The 26,966-nt window shown below is 38.2% G+C and overlaps 1 protein-coding gene across 1 annotated transcript; it reads left to right on the top strand.

Moving 5' to 3' along the window:
- The first annotated feature begins 18,488 nt into the window (after positions 1 to 18,488).
- Positions 18,489 to 25,716, top strand: LOC127441048 (noelin-3-like). Its single transcript, XM_051698197.1, has 6 exons — positions 18,489 to 18,567; positions 21,823 to 21,966; positions 22,818 to 22,973; positions 23,324 to 23,543; positions 24,779 to 24,885; positions 24,980 to 25,716. The coding sequence occupies exons 1-6, from the start codon at positions 18,499 to 18,501 to the stop codon at positions 25,655 to 25,657; spliced, it is 1,374 nt and encodes a 457-aa protein (XP_051554157.1). The 5' UTR covers positions 18,489 to 18,498; the 3' UTR covers positions 25,658 to 25,716.
- Positions 25,717 to 26,966: the final 1,250 nt, after the last annotated feature.

Here is a 26,966-nt window from a genome sequence, read left to right on the forward strand (position 1 = left end):
TTATATGCTCTGCACCCATCTACTGAGATACTTCAACTTGGGAATTAACACTACTTGTGTTTGAACATCATATTTACGGGCAAATTGGCATCATTATTTTTTTTTTTTACATTTCCGTTGAAGCAAAGAATTGTGGGTTGTGAGTGCCCACGTAGGATACACCCCATGCATCCTCCGAATTACCGAGAAAGAAGGTTGCATAAGAAGGCTGCATTCAGAGTGTCCTACTCACTTTTCTGAAATGAGACAGCCTCGATGACGTATGCGGCCGACAAATGCGACCTCCGGAGGATGCAGCCTTCCAAACGAGACACAGCCATTGTCTACGGCTGTATACAGTTTCTATTGGTTTGTCACACATTGTCTACTGCTGTATACATTTTTTATTGGTTTGACACACATTGTCTACTGCTGTATACATTTTTTATTGGTTTGACACACATTGTCTACGGCTGTATACAGTTTTCATTGATTCGTCGGGTGCTTAAGTTAACTTACAAGAAAGCAGGTTGTTAACAGGCTAAAAAATAATAGCTAGATCGCCTAAAGTTTGCTATGTTTATTGCATCGTGTCTTAATAAAGAGTTTTGCTAAACACGCAAATGTCTTGGCTCTTGATTTTAAAGTTAGCAAATTCCTCGAGTACATCTGTATATATTACTCCTTGTTTTCAGGGTTATATATCTAAATATTTGGTACTTACTGCACCTGGATGGACCAACTCAGCACAGTTTCCAATATGCAGCTGCAATCACGTGCCTCAAACTCTCTTCTTGCATGCGCACACAAAGGTTACATGTGAGCTGGAAATTAGCTGCTGACAAGACAGCTCATGGGTACTGAATTGAGTCTGTATTTGGTGTTGTCAATACCATAGAAAGACAGGAATCATTCATTTATATACAGTATATTACCGTAATTTTAAAATGTAATGTTAAAATAATAAAATGTAACATGTTTTCATTTCAACTTGATACCCAAGCACTGGTACTTATGATGTCACTACAAAAAGGTGATCAAAACATTTGGGGCTTTACAGAAAACATTTGTGGCTTAAGCCCCGTTAGTCCAGCCCTAGAGCCGCCCATGGCCTTCAACATGCTCCAAGTGATCAAGGGTTAAGGTTGTTCCAGTTAAGCCCACTGCACAGGTTCTGCCAGTAGTGGACACTCGCACAACCTAAGCAATGATGTACATCCGAGTCCATGAGATGGAGTGAAGTTTGCAAGGGAAAATCAAGTCCCCATGGGGGTAACTATTTGTAATGCCTGAGCAAAAACCATGTTATTATGATAGCATGTCATTGAAGTCTACGCTAACTGAAAAACACAAACAAAGATACATCTTTAATTTCACAATCTGTAACTTAAGTTATATATTATTATGTGTAACATATGATTTAAAAGATATTAAATGTCGTATTTACATAGTTAAAACTGCGTATACCATGAAGTGAATTTGGAAGATTTTTAATCAGGCACTGAATAGAGTACACATTACTTGCTCTTTGAGCCAATGGAATCACTGTGATGTCATATGGGGATTCGATTTAACACGAGGTGTGTCCCAGTGTCCAGTCATTTCTCTAAAAAATATAATTATGTACCGGTTTCAGCTGTTAGGCTCACTGATTATTTAATTTTTTTCTCGTTGAAATTAAATATCTTAAACGTCCTTCTTGGTATCATGTCTGGTATCGATTGCAGGGAAGGGAAGGTATTTTATTGCATTGCAAGATGATTTGACGATCCTTTCATTCTATCAGTCTGCAGCATTCCGCTCAGAAGCTATCTGGTTACCATGACAATGGCTCATGCACTTGGCACTCTCTGCTGCTCTCTGTCATTATCCAACGCAAATTAGAAATGCCCAAATAAAAATGTATGTCCATCAAGCTAAAAGAAGCCGATCTATTTCTTTGCACAACACATGAAAATGGAATTGAAATGTTTTGCTGTCGCTGTAAATGTTCACTTTCCCATGGCCACAGTGTTAAATAAGAGATTGCAGCTCATATTCATACAGTTGTATTTTTATTTTTTTTATTTTTTTTATTTTTTTTTTGGTAAGTAGTACAAGAACTTAAATGTGGAAATGTGGAAGTGTATTTTAACTTTTAAGTTCCAATGTTGCAAATTTTATGTAAAAATGTGTAGCTGACAAGAAATTTCAAGCACTGACAAGTCATAGCATTATTACACATGCAATATGACATCATATGGATAGAATAGGCTATATGGAATTTGTACATTTTACAAATACACCGATCAGCCTCAACATTAAAACTACCTGCCTAATATTGTGTAGGTCCCCCACGTGCCACCAAAACAGCGCCAACCCACAATTGTACAGAGCGGTTATCTGAGTTACCATAGACTTTGTTCGAACCAGTCTGGCCATTCTCTGTTGACCTCTCTCATCAACAAGGGGCTTCCATCTGCAGAACTGCCACTCACTGGATGTTTTTTGTTTTTGGCACCATTTGGAGTAAATTCTAGAGACTATTGTGAGTGAAAATCCCAGAAGATCAGCAGTTACAGAAATACTCAAACCAGCCCATCTGGCACCCATATTTGCATACGGTAACTCAGATAACCGCTCTGTAAAATTGTGGTGAGAAGAATATCATCTCCTACACAATATTAGGCTGGTGGTTTTAATGTTGTGGCTGATTGGTGTATATAAAATGTGGTTAATATATATATATATATATATATATATATATATATATATATATATATATATATATATATATATATATATATATATATATATATGCATGTATCGCAAACCTCCCAGGTGTCCCAGTTTGAGACTTTCAAAATCTGGTCACCCTATAGAAAATGTGCTAGCCATGTCTGGGACTTCAATTAAGACACATTTGAACCTTTATTGGAATGACTGTTTGTTGTGTTGCCAATGCATTATTTTAAATCAAAGAAAACAGAAACAATATAATATCAAGTAATTTATTCTGACTTTCTTTCTCTCTCTCCCACACACACACACACACAGTCTTTTCACTCATTCTGTCTTATACCGCCAATCAGTGATTTGTTTTACATTTAATTTGGAATTGGTATCGAGTTTTGTTTGATGTTCAGTTTTCAGAGTTGCGACAAGACTTACTTTCTCATCATGTCAAATGCGCTAAAGAGGACTTTGAGATTAAAGTTCAATTAAAAAAAAGAAGCATTCTTGAATTGTAATTATGTGTTTTCTTCTACTGTAATATCAGTAATGAAATTCAGTTGGTCTTATTAAAATGACGATTATTTACAAACTGTACATTTGGGTGTCCAGCTATACGACTCGCGTTGCACAAATGCCTGTTTTCCCCTTTCTATATGTATCACTTGATATAAAAACTAAATGTAATGAAAAACTAAACTATAAAATATTTAAAAACTAAAACTAACAAAGAACTAACAAACAAAACGAAAACTAAATTAAATTGCAACGGGGAAAAAAATGTTTAAGCTACTATAACCTTGTTCCAGAGAGCTGTGTAATAAGTAAGGGATAATGTACAGTCAGCCGATTGTTATCGCAGAATAAACCTCTGTAGGGTTGAAAATTAACAAAAGAATTCATTTCTGTGTAACAACCCTTATTTATTTGTGAAAACAGTCCTCTTACATGTTAAGACATACATAATATGCTGATAATGATCTATCAGCCTGTTGGCTGAGGTGTTTGCGTATTGGGACTCTGCAAATGGTAGCAACTTGAATACAGTGGGGGTAAAAGGTGGCCTGCTGATTGGTCAGTTTAAATGTATCTGGTCTGATTGTGTTCACATGGTCAAGGAAATGATACAACAAGATTGTAATTGTTGTGGGCTCTTTTCCTGTTCCTCTCTTTTTCACCACCTGGCTCTTATTATCAGACAGCTCCTTCCTCCATCCTCAGGGCAAAGCAAGTTTTACATTAACAGTATAAAAAATTTTTTAAAAAAAAGGATCCAAATGGATTACAAATATGTAAATATGGAGGGAGTTGGTCATCTGAATAATCTGAAGGATTTGTAAAATTCATCCTAACTCTTTAGAGCTCTTTTGTATTATCAACACAAGGAAAACACAGTTGTAATAAAATGAGTTTCATTTACAAAAAAAATTTCATAAGAATAACTAGCAAAAACTACAAAATGGTACTAATATGTTAAAGAATAATATAAATGAATAGGTCAAATAAAGTGCATAGGATGGAAAGATGCAAGTGGTTGAATTGGATGTAGCAATGGCAAAGTATGACTATTATCTTATGAAAGATAAATAGCTGTTTCTCTGTTCAATAATCAGGTGAAAACCATATTCTTAATTAAACAAATAACGTAAAGAATATTCGCAAGACATTTGATACACAGGTTATGTAATCTATAGAACATTAATCATAAACTGATAGTATACACTAATACCAAGGCCTCTGGAAAGAGGTTTAGTAGTGATATTTATGTTCTCCTTGATTGTTCAATGAGTTTGGTGATAGCGACATCTTCCACCGGGGCTCAGGGCCACGTTATAGTGGGGAAGGAGCTGGGTTCCGTTTCAACAGCCTTGGACACGAAGGAGCTGAGGAATACTGATCTCCTGGAAGCACAGAGAGGGTTCTCGCAATCTGGAACACGCAAATATACAGGCCTTATGTCGGTGCAAGTTTCTTTATCTGGAACACTCAGAACAACATGCACAAAACTTGAAGAGAAGTTTTGCTCGCCAGAGCTAAACATTGTCGCTGAAGTTATCTTCCTGGTATAGAGATTCCAAACTTGCCATTACTATAGTCTCGTGTAGTAAGTCTGGGTACTTGGTCGATCTTCTACTTCTATCTTCTACTTATACGCTCTCTCTCTCATGGAGTTAGACCAGAACGGAGAAGTGTTATAGAAGTGTATCCTGTTAACAGCCCTCTGGATGGGGACTCAGGACTTTGGAGTGTAACTGTTATTCTGATAATGTCTCCCACCACTCAGGCTGGGGACCCAGAATGTTAATTATTAATCTGTTATTGCTCCTGAACTCGAACAGCTGGGAACTCAGAATAAAGGTGTGGTCATCCGGAGGATAGTTTCATACCTTCCTGTTGAGGAGAAGATTTTTATTTGGCACCTTCCTGTTTCAGTGTTCTGATTGGGTGTTAAGATCAGAGCTGGAACACCAAGTGTAACCCATCCTTCCTCCTCTGTGTGGAACATTTGCATATTTTAAAGTACATAGTGAGAACAGTGTCTATAAAGTTTTATCTATGCATTGTTCCCTTTCCAAACCTCTTAAAAAAAATACTCTTGGCATTTTTCTGAAGATATAGAGACCAAACATGATATAGAAAGATTAAATATTATGCATGCATTAATTTATACCACCATAGTTCAACTTTTGTGAAATATTGTACTAAGCGAACAACTGCAATTTACATAAACAGTTCTTTGAACAAACATGGAGTGGATGTGTTGCAGCTGGTGACCATGTTAGGAGTAAATGTTTATTTGTAAAATTTGTCTTTGTGGATTCTTTGTTCAGCTTTTGCCTCATGGTAAGTTAATATTGCCTCTGGAGTTTAAGGAATTTTTATTGTCCTTCATAGCCTCATTCTTAAGATGGGGGTTGAGATGTTCTAGAGGATTTTGGTGAGAGTTACCCTTAATGCACCAATGAGAAGTCATTTTCCATGTGTTGGAGAATTTGGGGTCTTCTTTGCTGTATCTGGTTGTTGTCCAAGCCACTTATCTGATGGCTATGCTTAGCATTCGTTTGTTTTGGTGCTGCCATGATTTACTCAAAATGGAGCCACTCTTCTCTGCCTTGACAGTTAGGGAGGGGCTCTGCCATAAACTGGCTTCTGGAATGTCATCTGGCCAGATTGTTCACCACATTCAGAAACCTGATCACTTCCACATTCATTTTCATCCTCTGTAGTGGATGGACAAAGCTTTAATATGGCTTCACCTTCTTGCTGTCCATGGTTCACCACACTTGACACTGTTTCGCTCCCCCACTCAATCCCTCTCCAGAAACCCCCAGATAAGAACTGAGTGGGTCAGCAGAAATAATTCCTCCCCACTCCTTTTCCTCTCCCACATACTACCTCACCACATATTAAAAAATAAAAAATCTGTTCATAGCTCTTATATGGCTTTAGAAGGTTTAAAACACAAGTCATATGGAGTTTTGAATGACAAGAGGGTAAATAATAAATATATATGTACAGTATATATATGTACAGTATACATACATATTTATAAATATTATGAATTAGTATGTGAGAATGCCATACACATATTCTTTTGTATTTCTAAATGGTGAGAAAATAACAGACTAAGGCAGTGTGTGTGACTGAGCTTTGCAAAAACTTAGACAACTAAGTGTGTTCAGATCAGATGCTCAGCTTTTTAGCTTGAAGAGGGGACGGGGCTTTGATGGTGGTGTTCATCAATCAAGAGACAGTTGGTACAGTATACACAGCCAGTCTGGACTTGAACTTTACTGTACTTCTTGTAGTAATAACAATAATTTAATTACAGAGGTACATTCAAAGACCTGGCATTGGTTCAACATTTGTTTTCCTTTTTTGCCTTTCTGCTCTCTGATTGATGTTTTTTGGTGTAATTAAATTTGCATAGTTTGAGGTCATGCTTCTGTCAAAGTAAAAAAATAAAATAAAAAAATATGGATGTAGAAACAGTCACCAGGTTCTGCTGTGCTGGACCTAGTTCTTGCACACAACCAATCGGTAGGCTCACACCATATTAATTAAATATTTTTGCTACAGTTTAGCTAATTTAATCATGCTTTCAACAACCAACAGTATAGAAAGAGTGTGGTACTCTCAGCTCCATTAACACAATTTACCATTTTTAAATCAATTCTGCTGAACTCCACAGATTTTCTATTCAAATCAGTGCAGAAAATGCTAAATAAATATGCAGATTCTGTCTGAGCCTGCCAATCCAACAATAGCCAATGCCAGCAAAACCACCATATGCTGATATTACTCCAAACATTGGTAACACTTTATAATAGTACAAGAATAATCATGATTTAATACCTGAATTAATAGTTACTTCCACATAAATTAATGATGAGGTAAGGAATGGACTAATCAGGAACTAATGAAGAGCTAACCTTAACTACAACGTGAGTCATATGAATTCATGCATTAATAATGGTCACCTTAATTACATGTTAGTACATGTTTGATAGTTAATGCATTAATTAACATGAGGGAATAAACTAAATCAAACAGGCTTTATATGAAATAATGTGAAGTACTTCAACCTTGAATTAAATGTGCATCATTTAATATGGTCATAATTTAAAAAAATTAATAACTTTTGATGTCTTCAGTTTCGCCACAAACATCACTGGATGACGCAAGATTATTCTGCATTATTTACATGGATCATCCTTATCAAATATTGAACATATTAAAGGAAAAGTTCTCCCATCATTTACTCACCCTCATGCCATCCCAGATGTGTATTATTTTGTTTCGTCTGCAGAACACAAAGATTTTTAGAAGAATATCCCAGCTCTGTAGGTCCATGCAATGCAAGTGAATGGGGACCAAATTTTGAAGTTTCAAAAAGCACATAAAACAGCATAAAAGTAATTTGTATGACTCCAGTGGTTTAATCAATGTCTTCTAAAGTGATGCAATCAGTTTTGGGTGAGAATAAACCAAAATGTAACTAATTTTTCACTGTACATCTTGCCAATGCAGTCTCTAGGAACAATCATGATTTCAAGCTCGATCACACTTTTTAGTGCTTGACGCATGTGCAGAGTGCTAGATGGTGCAAGAAATTTGTCACAGTCACCGTGTTTCCAAGGACTCTTATTTTCAAGTAGTTTTTGTCCTTTATCTTCTGTTTCCCCCGGACTATGTTTCCCAGAATGCACTGCCCTCATCACTGCCATCTGTTCCCCATCATTGTCACCTGTTCCCGATTCTGTCATCAGCCCTCTTTTGTATAAATACCCACAAGTTTAGTTCCATCATTGTCAGTTCTTGTTCATTGTTAGTTGTAGCATAGTTTATATTAACCCCAACGACTGTCTTGTTTTGTAGCCGAAGTCATCGTCTTCTGTGTATCCTCGCCTTCTTGTCATTGTCAATTAAAGTATAGCTGCACTTTGATCCCGCTCTCTCGCCTCATCCATACAACACGTGACAGAAGAACTGACCCAACTAAATGGATCAACCACCTGCAGTTAGCATCCTCCTCCTTGAGCAAGGGGACCATCCAGTTGAGGATCATGTCCGTGAGTTTCTCCACCTGGTGAATTTAGTGCACTATGAAGACCGCTCTCTGGTGATTTACTTTAGAGCTGGTCTGAATCGTGCACTAAAAGAACTGATGCCTCCGGCGGATCCTCACAGGACGCTGGCTGACTATGTGGAGGAGGCTCTGCAACTCTGTGGCTCACCCTTCACTGTGGGAAGGGAGGATGAGGCTGATTGCTCCAAGCCTTCCACGGCTCCTTGCTCCAAGCCTTCCACGCTCCTTGCTCCAAGCCTTCCAGGACCCCTATCTCCAAGGTAACTCCTCTCCATACATTCCCCATAAATGAATTTTCAGGGGGGGGCTCACCATCTCTGGCAGTCTGCGGTAGCGACGGAGGTGACATTTCCCCCATACGCTGGTATTTATGGCAGGAACCCCGGGCCACAACCAACGCCCATACCTGCCACAGTTAACAAGCCAGTGCCCATGTCTGCCATGGTTAATGAGCCAGTGTCCATGCATGTAGCCTCGACCGTCCCAGAGCCAATGCCTGTAGCCTCGACTGTTCACATAACAACGCACCCAGCTGTCCAGAAAAGGAGGAGAAGGAAAAGGACACCTTCTGCCCAGTCTCTGCCTGTGCTCACGACCACGGAGATCGTTCCCCAGTCTCTGCCCATGCTCACGACCATGGAGGTCATTCCCCAGTCTCAGCCCATGTTCACAACCACGGAGGTCGTTCCCCTGCCTCTGCCCATGCTTACGGCCATGGAGATCGTTCCCAGTCATCCATGGCTCTTAGTCCCGAGCCTTCCATGACTCTTAGTCCCGAGCCTTCCATGGCTCTTAGTCTCGAGCCTTCCTCGGCCTCACCCCTTGAGCCTCCCATGGCTCTGCCTTCCAAGTCTTCGCCCCCTCGAGCCTCCCATGGTTCCGCCTTCCAAGGCTTCACCCCTCAAGCCCCTCACGGCCCTGCCTTCCATGGCTTCACCCCTCGAGCCTCTCACGGCTCCGCCCTCAGAGTCTTCCATGGCTCCACCCTCAGAGTCTTCCACGACTTCACCATCTACCACAGAAACTCCACCTCCTGACCCAGCCCTTGCCCTGTGGCCACCTCCCAGGCCTCCTGACCTGGTACCTTCCCTGTGGCCGCCTCCCAGGCCTCCTGACCCGGTCCCTTCCCTGTGGCTGCCTCCCAGGCCTCCTGACCCGGTCCCTGCCTTGTGGCCACCTCCCAGAACTCCTGACCCAGTCCCTGCCCTGTGGCCTCCTCGCAGGCCTCCTGACCCAGTCTCTGCTCTGCAGCCACCTCCTAGGCCTACTGACTCTACCCCTGTCCTATGGTTACCTCCCTGGCCTCCTGATCACTCCCAGACTCCTCCCTGGCCACGGGATCGTTTGCCTATCCCTCCTGGACTCCATGGTCTTCTCCTGGATCCTCCCCAGTCACCTGTTTCCTCCTGCCCTCCTCCACCTTTAGGCACCAGGAGTCGCCTTGTAAGGGGGGGTGGGGGGTAATGTCACAGTCACCATGTTTCCAAGGACTCTTATTTTCAAGTAGTTTTTGTCCTTTGTCTTCTGTTTCCCCCGGACTACGTTTCCCAGAATGCACTGCCCTCATTACTGCCATCTGTTCCCCATCATTGTCACCTGTTCCCGATTCTGTCATCAGCCCTCTTGTGTATAAATACCCACTAGTTTAGTTCCATCATTGTCAGTTCTTGTTCATTGTTAGTTGTAGCATAGTTTATGTTAACCCAAATGACTGTCTTGTTTTGTAGCCTAAGTCATCGTCTTCTGTGTATCCTCACCTTCTTGATTTGTCAATTAAAGTATAGCTGCACTTTGATCCCTCTCACTCACCTCATCCATACAACATGTGACAAAAGTGTGATTGAGTTTGAAATCATGATGGCCAAGAAAATGTATTGCGAAAAAGGAGTTATATTTTGGTCTGATCTCACTGAAAAGTGACAGGACAATTTCAGAAGAGATGGATTAATCCACTGGAGTCACACTGATTATGTTTCTGTTTGTGTTTTTTGGAGCTTCAAAGTTTTGATCACCATTCACTAATTTATGGACCTACAGAGCTGTGATATTCTTCTAAAAATCTTTGTTTGTGTTCTGCAGAAGAGAATCATTCACATCTGGAATGGCATGAAGGTAAGTAAATGATAAGAGAATTTTCAATTTTGGGTGAACTTTTCCTCTAATGATTGCCACCAATAATTATTCTTAATAATAATAATTGATCTCAACCCATTCTGTGTGATTCTCCATTCCTTTCCCTTCATACTCACCCTACCACTGTGGGTCCTACCACTCACTCGTCATCCATATGTGGGCCATGTCCACATCTCAGCTTTTACATCATGACAAACAAACCAAATGATGCTAAACAATATGTGATTTAACTGGGATGCATACTTGTGTAGTACATGTGTAGTTGATAGTAAATTTACAATGATGTGCCCCACCAAGTAATTCATGACATAAGGCTGTATTAACAAGTCATGGGTAGTTAATAATAAGTTAATAATGATGTGCCCCATCAAGTAGTCATGACATGATGATGCATTAAAAAATAATTTAATACACATGCACCAGTGAAATAAAGACCAAGATTTTTTTATTTAAAAATACAAATCCACCAGCATATATGACATCAAAAACACAAAATTTAAAGGGAAAAACACCATTAATGTGAAAAAACCAATGCTGAAATAAAAGTGTCAATCTTCCACCAAGATGCTTTAAATTATTTAAATCTCTTTTAAAACATAAAGAACATAAACAGACTCAAAAGAAAAATCAAACATACCTGTTAAGACAGTTTTAAATTATTTATAAGGTGTGTTTTATATCTCTCCATCTCTCCTGATGTCAAATCGGAAATGCTATTTTATTTTATAAAATTTTATTTTAGCACTTAATACGTTAAAATAACCAAATTAATTCAAATACTCCACATAACGTCGTCAAAATGGATATTATGAACACTCTGACTTTAATCCTTAATTCATTCCCACAAAACAGCCAATACTTTTTGATTCAAAATGTCATCATTACCATAGGAAATAGTGGCAAGCAGCCAGCCAACACCTAGAGAGCGCCACTTATAAGTGGCCCATCTGAACCAAACTCTCCACATACTTTAGTTCCAGGCAGAAATGTAGCAAACTATCTGCACTTGAAATGGATGAATTTCAGCAAATGATTGAATATTTACATGCACAATTGTCCACGGAAAAATGAACAAACAAATTTCTATTATTAATAACGATGTTGAAGATGACAAAGATGATAATGATCCAATCATTATCATCATTTTGAATTTTCCTTTTGAGTTTTGATGAAACTAATAAAGTAACCATGAAAAGAATTGAGAAATATATATAACAAAAACAAACACTGATCCAGCAACATAAAGACAACATTTCCTATTTCTATGGTCTGGATGACTAGTGAATTGAGTGGTAGGGTATAAAATTAAAGGGATGGAGAATAACGTATTTGTGTTTTTCTACATTTTTTTATTTTTTATGTCCATTTAAAAAATGACGGAATTCTACTGCGTTATTCAATGAAGTTTGTGGCAAAAATACAGACAGCTAAATGCAAAAAAAATATTTAAATTATGACAATATTAAATATGCATGTTTAATTCAAGGTTGAAATACTTCGCATTCTGTCTTATAAAGCCTGTTTGATTTAGCTTATTCCCTAATGTTAATTAATGCATTAACTATCAAACATGTACTAACATCTAATTAAGGTGGCTGTTATTAATTCATGAATTTGTATGACTCATGTTGTAGTTAATGTTAGCTCTTCATTAGTTCCTGATTAGTCCATTCCTTAACTCATCATTAATTCATGCAGAAGTTACTATTAATTCAGGTATTAATTCATGATTATTCATGTACTGTTATTATAAAGTGTTACCCAAATATTAATGTCACAGACATTGTTAGAGCCAGTGTTAGAGCCAGTGTTATGAAATGTTATTTAAATGTTAATTAAATGTAGTTAAGCTACAGTCAGACTAAACTGAAAAGTAATTACTGCAGCTACACTTCAATCAAAGGTATGGAAACACAGTTCTGATCTCTATGGTTTAAAGCAGTGATAGCAAAATAGACAAAAAGATGATGAAAATGTACATTTGCTTGCTGAGTTTGCTTGTGTTTTGCAACTTATGCATTTAATGGGTTCCATAATTTCAATTACTACATATGCTATAAGGTGTGTTCTTCATGATTAAATACCACAAAACAGGGTACATCTTGTTTAAAAAAAACACACACACTTCTTACTCAAGAAGTGTCTTCCCTGTCTTCCCTGTCTTCCCCTACACAGTACACACAATAACCAGTAATGTGTGTGACAGTGTACTGTATGTGTGTAACATTAGTCATAAGGTACAGTCAGCATAATGTGCATGATGGGGTGAAATAAATTAATAAATAGGCAGTCATTTCTGTGCAGTGTGACAAGTTTGAAACTGGTGTATGGCTGTACAAATTCATTGCTGAAATTTTGGGTTGAGTTTTTTGCTGTTTGAGTTCACCCTCTGATGGCTTGGAGGAAGAAGCTGTCCGCAGCTGAATGGATCAAAATGTAGTTATGCATGGTATTTCCCTACTAGTTTTTGACATACTGAAAACACACTGAAAAGATTATTATATACTGATGCATTCAATGGATTTCATGTGTGATTAGGCTATATTTGGAAGTTCACATTGTAGCTTATTGCATTTTGGTAAGAATAATTGGGGAGGGGTGGGGGGGGGGGTGGGGGGGTTTAACCAGTGTTATTAAAGGTGCTGTGAGTAATATTTTTATTATTTACACTGATACCCACATATCCCTATTACCTGACAGATAACACTGAAATAGGTGCCCTGAGAAACCACATCTGTCTGATCTGATTTAATTCATTGAAGTTCAAAGATCAGAAATCAGATCACACACAGAGTGAGAGTGAGACAGAAAGCGAGAGAAGGAGAGAAACAGATTTAGAGGAGGAGAATAGAGCAAATAATGAGCTTGTGCACATGACAAGGGTGTTTATTTGTCAACTATGAGTCACTGCTCTTCTCCAAATCTAGAACTTGCTTAATCATCATCAAATTCTCCATTTATTCATGGCCAATACATTACAGTTAGCTCATTTCACAGGACACAACTTCTGGCAGAGGCTTAACTCACTGTCTGTGTTCATCTTTCCTCTTATCTTAAATCATTAAAAGAAAAAAATTCTAAATGCTTGTCCTTCAAAATGCTCTCCATCCTTGAGTATTGATAGGTCCAGTAATACCTTGTGGAATTCACTAAATACAACATACAATATAAAGCTTAACTGGGAGCATAATAGCAACTGTAATATCCTCGAAAAATGGATTTCTAGTCAAATGTTCCACAACCAGAAAGTCCTATCTTTGGCTTGCCTGCCACCTCCATATTTGATGTGCTTAAGTGTCCAGAATAAATCAGCAAAGCTTATTTACCTTTATTGAGACAGCTCCTGTCTGAGTTATGACTGGTGAGTCGGTCCAGCTCAAGATTAACGTCTGTTCGTAAATCTTCTGTTTTGTGTGTTGGTGTGTGTTAATGGGTGTGTTTTGTGCCTGCTTGTATGTGTGTGTGTGTGGATGTGTCTGGCGTCCTGCTCGTGTTGGGAACAGCTTTCATTCAGCTCTAGCAGGTAGCAGATGTGGCCAGTTGCCAGACACAAACGTGCCTGGAGTTAATGTAATAGTGTGATGCAGGCAATGTATATTTCAACCCGGTTTGCCAGTGTCTTAGCATGTGTAAGCCTCTTTCTTTCCCTGCTTCTCTCTCTCTCTTTTCTTCACCCTCTCTCCGGGACAGCAGTCAAAGGCAGCTGGCTATTAGTGGAGACCTGTTGAAGGAAGCAAATGTCCTGTGCTTACACTGGTGAGATCTCAGCGTAGCTCTTGGAATAAAACAGGCGTCAGGAGGAGACCATGTATTGCGCACACTGTGAAAACCCATCAGAACCCAGACTTCATTAACCACAATTGTTGAGATAAAAAGTGTCTTTCTTCTTAAAAGAGATATGCCCTTAAGTTATACATAAATTCTCAGAAAAACTACTTTGAGGAAGATCTTTTACTGACTATTCATTTACAGCATATCAGAATCAGAATCAGAATCAGAATCAACTTTATTGCAAAGTATGCTTACACATACAAGGAATTTGTCTTGGTGACAGGAGCTTCCAGTGTACAACAATACAGAAATAATACAAAAACAGCAGCAAGACATAGATCGTAATAAAAAATAAAAAATAATTATACACATACGTAAATACATACACAGACACACACACACATACATACACACATACACATACGTAGTGCAAATATAATACAAATCTGTTATCTGTTATGTACAGTGCAAATGTTTTTTTTTTTTGTTTTGTTTTTTTTCAGAGGAATGAAATGGCAGAAGTGGTTGGATGTGTTGGATAAATTTAAAAAATAATAAACTGTGTATTGCACATAGGTATTGGTCAATGGGGCAATTTAACTGTTCACGAGATGGATAGCCTGAGGGAAAAAATTGTTCCTGTGCCTGACGGTTCTGGTGCTCAGTGCTCTGAAGCGTCGGCCAGAAGGCAACAGTTCAAAAAGGTTATGGGCAGAGTGAGTGGGGTCCAGAGTGATTTTTCCAGCCTTTTTCCTCACTCTGGAAGTGAAAAGTTCTTGAAGGGGGGGCAGGGGACAACCAATGATGCTCTCAGCAGTCCGAACTGTCCTTCGTAGTCTTCTGATGTCTGATTACGAAGCTGAACCAAACCAGACAGTTATTGAAGTGCAGAGGACAGACTCAATGACTGCTGAGTAGAACTGTATCAGCAGCACCTGTGGCAGGTTGAACTTCCTCAGCTGGCGAAGGAAGTACAACCTCTGCTGGGCCTTTTTCACAATGGAGTCAATGTGTGTCTCCCACTTCAGGTCCAGTGAGATGGTAGTGCCCAGGAACCTGAATGACTCCACTGCTGCCACAGTGCTGTTTAGAATGGTGAGGGGGGTCAGTGTTGGGGTGTTCCTCCTAAAGTCCACAATCATCTCCACCGTTTTGAGCGTGTTCAACTCCAGGTTGTTTTGACTGCACCAGACAGCCAGCTGTTCAACCTCCCTTCTGTATGCAGACTCATCGTCATCTCGGATGAGGCCAATGACAGTGGTGTCATCTACAAACTTCAGGAGCTTGACAGAAGGGTCCTTGGCAATGCAGTCATTGGTGTGGTGGGCGAAGAGTAGTGGGGAGAGCACACATCCCTGGGGGGCACCAGTGCTGATTGTACAGGTGCTAGAAGTGAGTTTCCCCTGTCTCACAAGCTACTGCCTGTCCATCAGAAAGCTGGTAATCCATTTACAGATAGACATGGGAACAGAGAGTTGGTGTAATTTATTCTGGAGTATAGCTGATGATGGTGTTGAAAGCCGAACTGAAGTTCACAGAAAGGATCCTTGCATATGTCCCTGGTCTGTCCAGATGTCGCAGGATATGATGCAATCATAAGAAGGCAAAAAGAAGGCAACCAGTCAACTTTCTCTATACTTTCATAGAACTTGAGTCTTGATGATGATTAAAGAAAAGAATCCATTGAATCCATGCATCAACTACACATATACTAATGAACAAGATTAAAGAGTGTGTGCTTATTGGGGTATGGATATTGATTTCCCTCTCGCTATTCGTTGACACGTGTTGGCTTGCGGTATGAAGATGGTCTCTGAGATGGGTCGTCTGCAGCTGCTTTGAGGTTTGATACATAGTTTGATTGATATATGCACGGAGGGTGGGCACCTCCTGGCAAGACCAAGGTGACTCCTGCAGCTTCTGCAAGTTCTCATAACAAATAAAGGAGACTGGATTTCTTTAAAGACACTTAACATGAGTCCTTCAATGTCCTTGATTGTCTCTATTAACCCTTCAAAAGACTTTGATAAGAATATAATGTTATTGCTGCAGTGCTATAACAGATAATTACTTTGAATAAAAGTGTCCATTATAAACCATACTGTACACAAAATAATTGAACTTCTTACAGATGGAGACCTAACATGACTAACTAACAACACAGGGATACCCTGCTTATCCTACCATCTGTTTCTGTCCCAGCTGGTGCTGTCAGATTTAAATGGAGCTTCCTTGGCTTTAAAATAAATGAATGCATCAAGTTCAAACCCAAAATACTTTTGATTGCTTAGTGATATCTCTAAATAAGGCTTCTCTAAATGACTGTCATTTCACAGCATCTACTGTAAAATCATTTGAAATTAAAGTAAAAAAAAAAAAAAAAAAGCTTTCTCTTTTTATAAGGGAACGGATAAAGAGAGGATCCTATCTCTAAAAAAAAAGGACAGACTAACTAACTACTCACGTTGCCAAGCAACTAATTGAGAGTGTGAGCTACAGGAGTGCAGTGAAGTTTATGCACTAACTTCAGATGAGGCAATTTTAGTATATGCAGGACTATGTGACCGATGGTGATAATTAACAGAGATGTTTGTTCACTTGTGTAGAGAAGTATACAATATGTATACACTCACCGACCACATTATTAGGTACACTTGTAGATTTACATATTCATGCGATTATCTAATCAGTTAATTGTGTGGCAGCAGTGCAATGAATAAAATCATGCAGATATGGGTCAGGAGCTTCAGTTAATGTTCACATCAACCATCAGAATGAGGAAAAATGTGATCTCAGTGATTTCAAACGTAGCATGATTGTTGGTGCCAGACAGGCTGGTTTGATTATTTCTGTAACTGCTGATCTCCTGGGACATTTACACACAACAGTATCTAGAGTGTAAAGAGTATGGTGCGAAAAACAAAAAACATCCAGCGAGCGGCAGTTCTGTGGATGAAAATGGCTTGTTAATGACAGAGATCAGAGGAGACTGGCCAGACTGGTACAAGCTGACAGGAAGGTGACAGTAACCCAAATAACCACACATTACAACAGTTCTATGCAGAAAAGCATTTCTGAACACACAACACGTCGAACATTGAGGCGGATGGGCTACAGCAGCAGAAGACCCCTACTTTTTTTTTATTTATTTTTTATATATATATGACAATAAAATGGGATCTTATTTACACCACCTGACTTTGATTTGGTGGACAAAAGTTTTTCTTTATTTATTCATTCATTCATTTATCTGGATGGTACTTAGACATTTTTTGACTTAAACACCAGGAAGAAAAAAAAGTTGAACTTGAAATTGATAACATGTTCATCACAGCTAATTGTTTTGTGTAAATTGCATTGTAAATGTATTTTTGAATAACTTAATAGATCCGGACAAAGAAATGTGCCACATGGTTGACAACATGGACATGATCTGTTAATGATTCAAGAAAGTTATTATCAGATGCTCCCCGATTGAGCATTATATCACACGAGGATCATTTGTGCTATGTGAGCAGCATCATACTGTATATATGTTTTTGTATCCTCAATCATTGGCAATGCTCAGATTTAAAACCTTTTTTATTCATAATTCACTCTCCAGATATGTTTAAGATTTGCTCATTAGACTGACTGTCCGCAGAAATGCAGTAAATGATGCAATATCCGCTGAGAGAGTGAGCACAGACAAAGTGGTTCTAGCAAGTCAGTCCACTGTCGGACATCTTTGGAACGCTCTCAGACTATTTCCAGTCATGCCAGTTCAGCTCCTATCTACTTGAATGGGGGAACACCAAAATCTCCAAAACGGTTGGTCAAGATTACGATCATAGAACATATTTCAAATCAGCAATTCAATTCGGTACTATTGGAATCATAAATTGTGATTCTTTACCTCTTATTACGCTAAAACACGCAATTTTCCCGGCTTGTATAGCTATTGCGCATGCGCGTTAGCGAGTTGATTGACAGGCGATGTCTGTATCTAAACGGTGATTGGCTCTTTTACCTGTAAGGCAGGACTTTCTTTGTACATCCATTGACCGTTGGGCGCTAGAGCTTCTAGGTTGGGCGTTCCAATTTCTCCTATTCATTTAAATAGAAGTGGCCCGTCTCTGCTAATAGTCTCTGGCACAAATCTCTCAGCGTGAGCTCAAACTTTCTGCCCAGAGTCGCTGTGCACGGAGAGGCGATGACAGCGCGCGCATTTTTTAGCGGCTCTAGCGAGGGATTGACAAGAAGTTCATTTGGAAACTTCAGAAAAGAAATCCGATTGTGATATACAGTGACGGAGTAGGGAGACTCGAGGCAGAATGCGGGCGCTGTTCGTGGTGCTGAAACCGCTGTGTTTCCTCGCGCTGCTCGACTACTGCCCATCCGCGGTGAGACTTTCTTTGCATACTGCAAAAACTAAGACTACATTTATTCACAAAGTGACTCATTACGGTGTCAGTGTCCTCTTATGATGTCATCTTATGAGAATATTCGTTCTTTCAAATATCCTTGACATATTTTAGTGTCAACATCATAAGAGAGCAAAGGGAATGGAAATGTAATAAAACTATAGTTCAGTTAAATAAATTCTATCCTGTGAAAGAAAATATTTTGGGGACACTTTCACTCAGATGCCGGAGGAGACAGGGAAAGGTAAAGTAATTGAAAAAGTTACATTTTCCATTTTCTGCAACTTCCTCTATGGTTTTCGAATGGTCATAGAAAACATAATAAGATAATACGTTCTATTATATTGAATATGTTGCAGAACAGGCTAAGGTAGGCTACATTATAACATAAAATTCAGCATGCAGTCTTGTTTTCTTTTGTTGTTTCAAAGGCTGTGAACCACCTACATATCATGTGTGTGTGTGTGTGTGTGTGTGTGTGTGTGTGTGGTGTGTGTGTGTGTGTGTGTGTGTGTGTGTGTGCATTCAGCATTGGCCATGTGCATACTGTAGATTTTGATTTGTTATTTTTGTTGTGGACATAGCTCTTGGTTTTAGTTAAATAGTAACCATATTTGTTGAGGTTGTTGACATTTTTAAAGGATTTACATAAGGTTGCATTTTCTTTTTTATTGTTCCATGTCTATTCTCAGCATTACTGTTAATTTGTACACAAATCCCTAAAGTTTCTTTCACAGCACTTGGTCAAGATCACCTCTACAACATAGAAGCATGACCAATTATTTGTCATGGCCCACCCAGATGACCTGATTAATTAAATGTCATATGTGAATGGAAAGAAAAGAAATCCATAATATCTGTGAGAGTGTGATGAAGATGAAATCTCTCATCCAGTCCTAATAAACCTAGCTGCAGATCTTATTTGAGGAGCAGGATCCCTATGCGTATACCTCATAATGGTGGTGAAATAGCATAAAGAGCCCATCCAACTTGGATATGTTACAATTTGCTGAAATTGCAGTTAGTTATTAGTTGCAGCAGCATTAGGAAGTGTGTTCTGTGATAAAGTCTCTTTTACAGGCTGCCTGTAAAAGGTTAGTCCCCAGAGTTGGCTTTTCATATCCCACTGAGAGAGTACAAATGAATCTGGATGTTTACAAAGTTCTTTCTTTGTTGCAGACAATCTAGGGAAATCTGGGGGGATAAATGCAGAGAGAGGATTTCTCAGGAAGGTGATTGAAAAGAGGGGTATTTGTCATCAAAAACATTTTGGTCTGCTGTGTTTAAGAAGTGAGCAGAGGCATGGATATATCTCCCTTTATTGACGCATCATTTGATTTCAGTACTGATTGATGAATGTATGAAATATAGTATCTTATAGGCAGTGGTGTAGTAGTGTCTGAAGAGGTGGGCATACTGTGGATTTAGGAAGGACCACCACACACAAAAAAAACAAAAAACAAAAAAAAAACATAATATTCATATATTATTCATTTATATACAGTACATATATAAAATGTGTAAGAAATATATTTAATAAGAAAAAAAATGGCTGTTGTAATTATAGTCCCACATGAACTTACAAAATGTAAATCATCAGGGTAAATTTCTTGCTGACATGGTGTACAGTAAACTACTAAGGACCATGGTATGGTAACTTGAGGTTAAATATGTATTTAAATTAATAGGTGTCATTAATGTTCCTTTCATTAGGAGGAAAATTGTTATTACTTTATAATTACTCTAATTAATAAACGAATACATACATAGTAAGCAATAAACTGTCAAGCATTGTATAGCTAATATGATTGATGTTCACGTTAACATGTTATCTTGTAATACCATATGTACCCTACATAAGAATTAATGGTTATTTGTTTTATTTGTGTACTATTATGTGCTTTTCTGTGTATAGTGAAAATTGTTTTCCTACTTAGAAATATAAATTGAAATGATTTGATATAACGAAAAAAGGCACCACCAACAGCAGAAAAAGACAATAAATAAATAAATAATGAAAAAATAAATGTAAAAATAAATTTTATATAATTAAGGGACACAGTTGTCCAGCATCTGTGACGAGAATAAAAAACTAGCATGGGTGCAATAACATGCATTATTTTCACAAAGTTTAATTGCATAAGTAAAATTTAAATGTACAGTATATACTATATATATATATATATATATATATATATATATATATATATATATATATATATATATATATGTGTGTGTGTGTGTGTGTTTAGCAGGGAAATAAATTTACAGAGCAAATTGTGGTTACTATAGGAATGCTTGTGCATCAGCATGCAATATACGCTGGAAATGCTCTGCCCCTTACTTAAACGGAAAATATGATTGGTTAGCAAATATCCAAACGCGTCTGAAATGAAGGTTCTGATTGGTGGATCAGCTTAGTCCAACAGTCTGTCTTGCAAGTGCCATCAGCTGCGCTCCCGCAACTAAAAGAGTATCACTGTACACTTTTTATTATAAAAAAACACACACAATTCACTAAACGGTGCTACGGCATTGCGTAAGTAGATTGAAAATGTTCCAGGTCAAGAGCCTACTCGTTGTTCTGTCGGCCATACGTATCATCACTTATATTAGGTGGGCATATGCAAAATCCAAAGAAAGATAGGTGTATACAGCGTATGCCTGCATATGCCCTAGACTACACTAGTGCTTATAGGGTAAGAAACTAAGGAAAAGACAAGATTTAGGATAGCCCTAAATCCCTATATTTGGTTGGAAATATAACATATGGAGTCCATGCTTGTAGAATCAAACGACTTTGATGCAGTCCATTAATTTGAACAACAATATGGTTTATGTGGGGAACGTTTACCAAATGCTCTAAATATTTACACTCTCTGCTGTCCATATGAAGAAAAATGAATAGGTTACACAATGGAAAATAAATATAAATTTATAAATCCCTAAATACTGATAGTGCTTAAAAACTAGTGGTTGCTGGTGTGCCATGTAAGGTCATTTTAGATCTCACTAAATATTCACATATTTGTTTTTAAAGCATGCTTGAGGCATGAAAGTGTAATTATGTCACATTATGACGAAGTGTGTCATTAAAATGAATTGCATAAGCAATAAGAATGCCATTTTGAATTTTATTTTGTTTATAAACAAAACAGCTGAGATACTGTGTGTTTTTGTGTGTGTGTGTGTGTGTGTGTGTGTGTGTGTGTGTGTGTGTGTATGTATGTACAGACCATCAGGCCAAAGGAAGGTTGGCAGGTTTACAGCTCAGCGCAGGATGCTGACGGTCGCTGCATCTGTACAGTGGTGGCACCAGAACAAAATCTGTGCTCCAGAGATGCCAGGAGCAGACAGCTCCGCCAGTTGCTTGAGAAGGTGTGTAAGCACTATGCTCACACACATTCAAACTGAATGCACACGCAATGTGTCTCTTAAGAACTCGAAAGCCGCTTTATATTAAGATCTAGTTTGGATAACACAAGCTCACATTGCAGTGAAAGTCTGTCTCAGAACATTATGCTAGACTGCTCGCCATTATCATCTGTTAAGAATGCCACAGGCTTCTCCGCAGCTGACTGTGGAGAAGCATAAAGATGATGGTAATGTAAAAAGGCCTGAAGGTCTGAGTCTTAGCACTTCTTTTGTTCATGTGCCTTTTAAAGTGCTTGCAAGGCAGAGCTATATTGATATTACTCATACATTCTGGTTAGGGGTTTGTTTAAACCCTTAATACAATTGTTCACCACAAAATGAATATTCTATCATTATTTACATACCCTAATGTCATTCTAAACCCATTTGACTTTCTTTCCTCTGCAGTACACAAAAGTAGACATTTAAAGAATGTTCCGATCGCTGATTTTAATATAATAGCAGTTGATAGTGACTCACTTTAAAGCTAAAAAAGCATCCATGAAGGTAGTCCATTCATATTGTGATGATAACTTTGTATGATGAACACGAGTTGAATGGACTACTGTTATGAGATTTTGAGTGCTTTTTCAAGCTTTCAAGGTAACTACTATTGTGTTAAAATCACAAATCACCCACAAGGGGCCTTGGTCATGTACATTGGAATTATGGAAATGTAGAAATCCTCTGTGACATGGTGTGAAGGCTGATTTACACCAGTTAGAAATATAATTTAAATATATCACATCTCCCTTTTGCAGTTCTAAGAATGATTAATGATCTTACTTCATTTTGGCCCATCTTTCTCTCTGAAGATTCAGAACATGTCGCAATCAATAGAAGTTCTGAACCTTCGCACCCAAAGGGACTTCCAGTATGTTATGAAAATGGAGAGCCAGATGAAAGGACTCCGATCAAAGTTCAGACAAATCGAGTCAAACAGAAGAACATTATTGACTAAAAACTTTCAGGTGAGCTACCATAAGAATCTAGTCTCTGAGAAAATCAATGGCCCTTTCTCATGTGAAAAAAATGGCTTGAAAAGCCATGTTCGTGCCATTACTCGGCTAGAATCAAATGCAGCTTAAGAGCTTCTCATTTTTATCCTTTTCAAACATCTGAAAAGGCCATGTTCAGTTCAACATTCCAGGAACTCCTGCATACCTATAAAGGTCATGTTCCATTTTAAGGGAGTAATATTCCAAAACCTCCCCTTAGCTATTTACCAGTCAAGCTGTGCCATGCATTGCATCTATTTCTATTAATGTAAGCAATTTTCCCTTAATGACATTTCTACTTAAATGTCTCTCTGTTTTTGCAGCAGCTAAAGGGGAAGATGGATGAATTGCAGCCACTGATCCCAGTGCTGGAGCAGTATAAGACTGACACCACGCTTATTTCCCAGTTCAAGGGGGAGATCAGGAACCTGTCTCTAGTGCTGACTGCTATCCAGGAGGAGATAGGAGCATTTGACTATGAAGAACTGCAGCAGAGAGTTCTCGGCTTAGATGGGAGACTGAGGAACTGCATGAACAAACTCAGTGAGTTTTAAGATTTCTCAACAACATGGAACTTAACCTGACTTCAACATAACTACATGCATTCAGCTCTCATGACTTCATATTAAAGGAATGTTCCAGGTTCAATATAAGTTAAGCACTTATTTGATTTATTTACCACAAAAATAATTTTGACTTGTCCCTTATATGTATAAAAAAAGCAAGATAAGGTAAATGGGCCTGTCCATAAATATTAAAATACACACTGTTTCAAAATTATAGCCAGAAGACAAACGTTATACATGTTAACATGGTTTTAGTGTGATAAATTCACTTACAAACCTTGTAAAGTTCTATCCAACATTACAACTTTGTTGTCGTGACGATGTAACAGCGATAAACCCTGTAATCTTGTTAACGCAGTAACACTGTTAAATCTCTTATTTATCACACTAAAATCATGCTAACCTGTATAATGTTTATCTCATGTGGCTATATTTTTATAACAGTATTTATGTAACGTTTATAAACTGGCCTAAATTACTTCCACTGGAAGTGCCTTAATGTAAAATCTGCGATTTTTGCTTCTTTTAAAGTAAATGAGGGGTGAGTCAGAATTAGTTTTTGTGGAAATAAACATTATGCCAGGAATGCCATTGATATAGCTTGGGGTTAGTTCACCCAAAATTAAAATTCTCTCATCATTTACTCACCCTCATGCCTTCCCAGGTGTGGATGACTTTCTTTCTTCTGCAGAACACAAATTAAGATTTTTAGAAAAATATTTCAGCTCTGTAGATCCATACAAAGCAAGTGAATGGGTGCCAAAATGTTGAAGCTCTAAATTGATTTTTGAATTAATTTGAATTAATTTGTGTTCTGCAGAAGAAAGAAAGTCATACACATCTGGGATGGCAGGAGGGTGAGTAAATCATGAGAGAATTTTCATTTTTGGGTGAACTATCCCTTTAACTTGTATTGAGCCTGAATCTTTCCTTTAATTTAGAGATTACACAGAATATTTGTCCTTTTAAAAATTAATTTGTCACACCTCTGCACCATTTAAAATAAACTTGTGAAAGCCACAAAAAAAGTTATTAAAAATGGTAAAAAACTTAATAGTCATGGCAACCAGTTACAAGACCTGAAACACACACTTTCCCTTATACTTTAATATACATTCAACTTAAACCTTGATGGTATATGTCAAATACCCAATTATGTAAGTATTTGATTTTGGCTTTATTGGCAATATTAATAAGTCCCTATTCTGTCAGCCTGTGGTAAGCTGATGAAAATCACTGGGCCCATCACTGTAAAGACATCAGGAACAAGGTTTGGAGCGTGGATGACAGACCCTCAGGCTTCACCGAAGAACAACAAGGTAAGATGTGGATATGCACGTAAAGTCACATACACGTGATGTATTTACAATTCAAATATAAGTTATTCATCCCATCTATGATGATCTGATGCAGGTTTGGTATATGGACAGCTATACAAACAACAAGATTGTCCGTGAGTACAAATCAATAAGTGACTTTGTTGCTGGAGTCGAGTCAAGAACCTACAACCTTCCGTTCCACTGGGCGGGCACAAACCATGTGGTTTACAATGACTCCCTATACTACAACAAGTACCAGAGCAACATTATCGTCAGATACAGCTTTGAAAGTGGCCGGGTCACAACCCAACGAGCACTTGAGACTGCTGGATTCCACAACGTCTACCCCTACACCTGGGGTGGATTTTCCGACATTGACCTGATGGCTGATGAGCTTGGCCTGTGGGCTATATATGCCACCAATCAAAATGCAGGGAATATAGTGATCAGTCAGCTAGATCCCCTGACCATCCAGATCCTGAACTCTTGGAACACGGAATACTCCAAACGGAATGCAGGCGAGTCCTTCATGATCTGCGGTACGCTGTACATCACCAACTCCCATCTGACCGGGGCTAAGGTCTACTACTCTTATTCCACCAAAACTTCTACCTATGAGTATATAGACATCCCCATCCATAACCAGTACTTTCATATGTCCATGCTGGATTACAACGCCAGGGATCATGCACTTTATGGCTGGAACAATGGCCACCAGGTACTGTTCAACGTCACACTGTTCCACATTATTAAAACTGACGATGAATCCTAAAGTGGATGAGCGGCGAGGTGAGAGTAGCACTTTCTGAAGAGTTTTGCTGACACTGTTCTGTAATTACTGTGGCCCTGCTGTGAAGTAATGGGTTTTATATATTTCAATAAAAAAGTGTTAAATGCTTAGTTTGAGATTACAGTTCACAGCACTTTATTTGCTTCTATATGTGATCAAATTCAAAGTTGGCCTCATAACAAAGACAATAGTGAACTTTTCATGCTCTATTTAAATGTTTTGTCTACAGCTTTCAATGTGTGACAAGGATGTACAGCTGTAATTGATTCAACAAAGAATGTAAAAAAAAAAAAAAAGGAAAATTCTCTCATCATTTACTCACCCTCATGCCATCATAAATGTATATGATTTTTTTTCTTCTGCAGAACACAAATTAAGATTTTTAGAAGAATATCTCAGCTCTGTAGGCCCATTTAATGCAAGTGAATGGTGGCCAAAATTTTTGAAGGTTCAAAAAGCACATAAAGGCAGTATAAAATCCTTGACTGCAGTGGTTTAGTCCATGTCTGGATTACTTTTATGCTGCCTTTATATGTTTTTTGAACCTTCCAAAAAAAAATAAAAAATGTTATATATATATATATATATATATATATATATATATATATATATATATATATATATAAAACAAATGCAACTTAAATACATTTTCAATTAGAAAATTGGTAAGCAAATTATATAAAATTATATAAACAATATAATGGCAACAGTTACACTCCCACCAAATCACACAAACCTTATTGTGGGATTTCTCTAAACACAATGGTTGTTACAAGTAAACACTTCAAATTCTCAATGAAACATTTCCTGTTATTAACCATTTAACCTGGAATTTCAGGCAAACATTAAACATCTTAGTCTGCCTCAAGAAACGTAACAACCTTCTGTACAGGTCTTTCAAGGAACACCGTTTTAGTTGTGGGTTTCCCCTTTTTGTCAAATGGCCAGCTTCCATTCATTGTGTGGTGCCAGATCATCTTGTAGAAGGATGATGTCGTTCACCTTCAAGTTCCTTCTGTTCTTGTAACACTTTTGTCTTGCCTGTAAATTCAAAAGATATTATTTTTTCCATCAAGTCCAGAACTCACTGGCCAAATACTGTACTCAGCGCCACCTCTTTTGAAGATAAAGATCTTCTCTTACAAATTGTCCAGGTGAAGGCAGAATGATTTTGGACTTCTTTGCAAGGATGCGGTTCGGAGTTAAAGGTTCTGGGGCCTGTTGCACCAGCCATACGTAAGTTACAACTTAGCCTAGTTGTGAAGTAAATGGGCACTAAGTCACAATTTAT

Source organism: Myxocyprinus asiaticus, chromosome 5, assembly GCF_019703515.2.
Source record: "Myxocyprinus asiaticus isolate MX2 ecotype Aquarium Trade chromosome 5, UBuf_Myxa_2, whole genome shotgun sequence".
NCBI classification, from domain to species: Eukaryota; Metazoa; Chordata; class Actinopteri; order Cypriniformes; family Catostomidae; genus Myxocyprinus; species Myxocyprinus asiaticus.

Excerpts from the sequence above, each read along its gene's own strand:
- LOC127441048 (XM_051698197.1), top strand. The coding sequence starts at position 18,499 with ATGCGGGCGCTGTTCGTGGTGCTGAAACCGCTGTGTTTCCTCGCGCTG. Across the intron at positions 18,568-21,822 it reads TCGACTACTGCCCATCCGCG|ACCATCAGGCCAAAGGAAGG; the intron begins GTGAGACTTTCT and ends ATGTATGTACAG. Across the intron at positions 24,886-24,979 it reads CTTCACCGAAGAACAACAAG|GTTTGGTATATGGACAGCTA; the intron begins GTAAGATGTGGA and ends GATCTGATGCAG.